The sequence below is a fragment of the Propithecus coquereli genome, unplaced genomic scaffold (genome assembly GCF_000956105.1).
Source record: "Propithecus coquereli isolate 6110/MARCELLA unplaced genomic scaffold, Pcoq_1.0 Scaffold239, whole genome shotgun sequence".
NCBI classification, from domain to species: Eukaryota; Metazoa; Chordata; class Mammalia; order Primates; family Indriidae; genus Propithecus; species Propithecus coquereli.
Genome location: NW_012147941.1, coordinates 1,523,429 through 1,528,935, shown reverse-complemented (window position 1 = coordinate 1,528,935; position 5,507 = coordinate 1,523,429). Strand labels below are relative to the sequence as shown.

General features: G+C 37.7%; 1 protein-coding gene across 1 annotated transcript in view; it reads right to left on the bottom strand.

The window, feature by feature from the left end:
- The window catches only part of RPA2 (replication protein A2, 32kDa), a 20,487-nt gene that overhangs the window by 14,566 nt on the left and 414 nt on the right, over positions 1-5,507 (bottom strand). Inside the window, exons 2-4 of the mRNA XM_012646020.1 lie at positions 5,292-5,401; positions 1,369-1,470; positions 1,127-1,240 (exon numbers count right to left, since the gene is read on the bottom strand). Of these exons, the coding sequence (XP_012501474.1) occupies positions 1,127-1,240; positions 1,369-1,470; positions 5,292-5,401 (326 nt within the window). The remainder of the gene's footprint in view (positions 1-1,126; positions 1,241-1,368; positions 1,471-5,291; positions 5,402-5,507) is intronic.

Below are 5,507 nucleotides of genomic sequence, written 5' to 3'. Positions count from 1 at the left end.
CTAGGGATTAAAGCGTGAGCCACCATGCCCAGCAGAATGTATTTTTAAACCAAGAAAAAAACAAAACACAAGAGACCTTCTCCCCAATTAAAAAATAAAAAGGATAAAAAACAGGTATTCTGGTGGGTGCAGTGGTTCACACCTGTAATCCTAGCACTCTGGGAGGCTGAGGAAGGAGGATTGCTTGAGCTTAAGAGTTCGAGACCAGTCTGAACGTGAGCAAGACTCTGTCTCTACTAAAAATAGAAAAAATTAGCCAGGCATGGTGGCACATGCCTGTAGTGCCAGCTACTTGAGAGGCTGAGACAGGAGGATCGACTAGCCCAGGAATTTGAGGTTACAGTAAGCTGACTCCATTGCACTCCATCTGGGGCAACAGAGTGAGACAGTCTCAAAGAATAACAGCAGCAAAAAAAGCATGTATTCTCCTTCTATTTTTTCCATGTTTATATAGACACTCATAAATATACTATTTTGTAAAAACTAAGTCAAATCCTGCATACTACCTTATAACATGGTCTTTTCTTCTCAACAACTTATGGTAAACACTTCTTTGTGATAATACATACATTTCTACATCATTTGCAGTATTTTATAAATATACCATGGTTTACTTAATCCCCCATCACTAACATTGAGATTGTTTTTAGTTTTTCATTATTATAAATAACGTTATGGTCAATATTCTTATAACTGAATCGTTGCACAGTCTTTAATTATTTCCTTAACGTAAACCCCTAACAATGGAGTTACTGTTGCTGCCATTTGTAATGTCTTTTTTGAATTATCTGTGCATCTTCTTTGTCCATTTTTCTAAGGTGCAGTGCTTTTGCTTTGTAAGGGTTTTTTATTAATTAAAATTTTAAATGTTTGTAATATGTTACAAGTATTTTTCCCATTCATTTAAATAGTATTTATTCAAGGACTACTATGTGAATGGCACTGCAAGTTGAGAAGTTCAGAAGGTTTTAAAGTTTTAAGTAATCAAATTTATTAATCTTTCATTTTAGGGTTTCTGCCTTTGACGTCTTGATTATACATTATTCTTATAATAAGAAAAAAGACTTTAAAAAACATCTCCAAAGTCCCAAAGTAACCCTGCCATGATTCAAAAACAGTCACTTACATCTGTGTCAACCCACTGGCGAACATCCATGGGTGCAGCTGTCATGTCATCTATTTTATAAACAATGTTGGTTGGAGCCTTCTCTGCATGTCTAATTATCCCCACAATAATGACCTAGGTTAGAAAAAAGTAAGTTCGGTTTTCCTGGAAACCAAAGCAACACTGATGTATTTTTAAATGAAGTAACCCTTATTCCATTCTTCATATGATTTAGTGACTCTTCCATAAATTCTTTTACATACCTGTGAAATCTCAACATTCCCAATTTTGAACACTTCATCAACCAGAGTGGCAGAAAGCAGCTGAGATATAGTACAGGGCACAATGTGCTGGGCTCGGGCTCTCTGAAAAGAAAAAGTATGCAAAAATCCAATTAAGGAAGTAATAACTACCACTCATTTAACACTTGCCATGTGCCAAACACTTTAAATATATTAGAACACTGAATTTTCAAAACAAACCTCATTATCCTTGCTTCTGAGACGAAAACCAAGGTCATTTAACTAGCAAATACCAAACTTTTACAATTCACACCCAGGTTTGTCTCACTCCAAAGCTCCTGCTGAACAGATTAAGTATGTGTTCCACTAAGAATTCACCAAAATAAGCAGGCTAGAGGGGGATAGTATAAGGAAGAACGACCTACTGCTGGAACAGACCTATAAGAGGAAACCTGAGCAATGGGGACAAGGCAGGCTCCGCTGTTCATGTCACTGACAAGATGAGATGGTATTGGCAAAAGGCTTGAGAAATGGCCAGTGGAGACAGGACTCTGGATTTGCTGTAATGAAGACATTGACAATCGCATCCTAAAGCAGCCAGACAATAGCGTAAAATCTTACTTTTGCCTACCACTGGCAAGGAGTAGTATGGGTGATATAAAGATGAGTAAGATGGGATAGGATTTGCCTATCCTATCCAAATACACTCCTAAGGGAGGTACAAATGTAAACAACAAACCTGATCTTGACACACTATTGAATGAAATATAATGTACTATGTGGGATCTCAGAAAAAATTAATTAGCAATTTCAAACAGGAAATCTTTGGGCTGGACTTTGAAGCGTGAGAATTTCAATAGTGAAAAAATAGCAGGTAAGGAATGGGCATTATAGGCTGAGGGCAAATATGTACTCCCACAGTCTCACACAGGGAATACGTACAAGGTAGAAATGGTATTAGAGTTCTTCCTATCAGAAATCAACAGGACATGACCCAATACCTGTTCTACATGTAAGACATAGAATATAATAGACTCTTGGCCTTCGTGGATTTAGTAGTCGCAGCTCTGACCTGAAGATCCATGACACTGACAATATTTCACTTTGCTGAAGCATAATTTTGAATGGTTAGTATTGCCAAGAAGGTATAAAGCAAGCCCAGCCAACCACCACCACACATGCCACGAAAGGTAGCAGGTGAGCTTGAGAGGTTTAAAATTATGGCTCTACTCTCAGGAGCAGTGACTCTCAGGTCATGTTTCTCAACATTTATACCTCGGTTTCCTCATCTGCAAAACTAGGAATGATAAAATCATTATGAAAATTACCTGTATGGTAATTAGAATACTACCAGGCACATAGTAAGCACTCAGCAGTAAATGTTAGCAATTAATATGTTAGCTATTGTTCCTCATTCTTTATATATGCAACAGCTTTTAATAAGGATGTGAATGGATCAACTATGTGTTTCAATTTTACTTTATAGTATTTTATAGGTGAGGTTACATGCTATATTAATATTTATAGATTTAAAATTTGCAGAGATCCCAGGTTTTACCTCTCACAAATTACTATATTTTATGTTTTTACCTATTATAGCTGAGATTTTCATTGTATCTTCAGCATAAGAAAACTAAGAACCAGTAAGGTGAAGTGGCAAGAACATGGGCTTTGGAGCCAGACAGTCCTACAGACTTGTGCTCAAGTCCCAGCTCCACAGCTTTGGACACGCCACTACATTTTCTGGAAATTGAGAACATCTAGCTTTCAAGTTGTAAACGAAACATATAATGTATATAAAGTGCTAATACCATTCTCTGCATGTAGTAGATATTAAATAAATATTATTCCTCAGGTAAAAAAGTTACATATGGGTAATGAAGTGTCAACAATGCCCTTAAATTCACCTCAAATCAACTACTTCTTGTTTTTTATTGAGCACATATTGTATGCTAGGAAATGATCACAAGGAGTTTCTAGTTTGTTCCAAAGAGGTTCAGAGAGTGTGCCAGCACAAGTATGTTTAGTAACAAAAAAATTATTTTGATAGCTGACTATCAAGCACAGGCTACTCTGACAATACTGTATGAAACCATCATTTTTATAGGTAAAAAATGGTCAGTATTCGAAATTTCACATGGCTCAACTGAATGTAACAAATGTATAATCAACAGAAAATATTTTAGATAGTGGTTATTTAATTTACTGCAGAAGAGACTAGATTTAAAAACAAAAAGACCTGGGTTGGAGTCTCCAGCTTATAACCATCATCTTTCTCTGAAAGGCTGTCTTAATACACAACCCAGGCTAGGGATTCTGAGATAAAAACTCCAACAACCAGAATGGACAAAAATAGTTACACTTGGGGAAAAAAGGTGAGAACCAATAATCTACCTTTTGTATTCTCCTTCACAACCTCAAGAAAAACAAAGTTAGAGAACTGAAGTCCCCTCTGGTCTTCCAGGAAAAAGAAAACTGTAATAGAAAGAAGCAGCTCCTCAGCAGATTTTGCATTTGTTCTACATCATGTGTGCACTGGCTGGTTCCAGTCACTTCCTGTGTAAGGTTAAGCATACAAAGCCTGTGTTCTTAACATACCTGAGCCTCTGATACTTCACAAGATTATATTTAATAATTGATATGAATAATATAAAGCAAAGCCCAAATGTACAGGAATTATCAATGAATTTTTCCCCACCAATACAAACCCCTGAATAAATTTTCACCCCTGTATAAACTTATCAACCTATATATAAAACATATGTCCTGCTCATACTGAATCTTAACACCACATCTGAGTGACAAGTAATGACAAGCCAAATTAAACTTTTATTTATGGGATGAAATCAACAGCAAACTCATTTCTGAAACAGCAAATAAACATTTAGACAGCTTCCTATAGAGCACTTTCCTACGCATTACCTTATTTATCAATTCTCAGAACCACTCTGTGATATGAGCAGAACTAGTGTCACTATTAGATGAGAAAAACAAAGGGTCACAAGTTTCAAGGTGCTTCACTAAAGTTAAAACACCAGTTAAAAGGCAAAACTGGCTGGACTCGGTGGCTCACGCCTATAATCCCAGCACTTTGGGAGGCCAAGGCGGGAGGATTGCTTGAGCTCAGGAGTTAGATCACCCCGAGTAACACAGTGACACCCCGTCTCTACAGAAAATTTAAAGATTCACCCGGTGTGGTGGTGAGTACCTGTAGTCTCATCTACTAGGGAAACTGAGGCAGGAGGATCACTTGAGCCCAGGAGTTTGAGGCTGCAGTGAGCTATGATGACGCCACTGCACTCTAACCGGGGCAGCAGAGTGAGACCCTGTCTCAGAAAGAACTAAAAAAAAAAACAAAACTCATTCTGAAGTCTACATATTCTGGCTCTAAAGCCAGTGTTCTTTGTACACAATATTAAGTCTCACGACAATCTTGTAAGGTATGTATTAACTCCATTTAATATGTGCAAAACTGACTCCTAAGCAGAGTAAGAAAAGTGTCCAATGACACCCTGCAAGTGAAGTGCCAGAGCAAGGGCGGAACATAGATCTACTTGATTCCTTGAATCTCACACTCTTTCTATTGCCTTCCGTCGCCTCACTACATTTAATTAAAAAAGGTCTTTGAATGCATAAAGAATTAGAATAGGTTATTAATACAAGTTCAGAGGTTTTCCATAAGCCTGATTCACTAGCTATATCGATGAATTTCAAAATAAAGCTAAGGGGAAAAAAAAAGCCAAGGAAACGGCGGATGCAAAATAAGAGAGGACTTCATTTTTAAAACTTACAGCACATAATTATCAGAAACGCGAATAATAATCGACAATTATCGCAACCCTTAATGTTTTAACACCCTTCTTTCGCCGCATAAATTTTCTCTCGAAGATGAGTAAGGGGCTTCAGGACAGGATAAAATAAAAAGAAATACCACTTCAACCTACTGATTTCTTTTCCGCTTGAGAAGGCGTCGGCGATCCAAAGCCTCCCGGGGACTGCGTGTAGCCGCCGGCTCCCCCATACGTGGAGCTGCCATAGCTATCAAATCCCCCACCTAGTTTTGAACAACGGTATTAGTACCTGTGCTGCTTCCCGCGCCTCTGAAAAACTTGGTCTTTGAAATCCAAAATTCCCTGAGATTTCATCCCTTCCAAAACTCC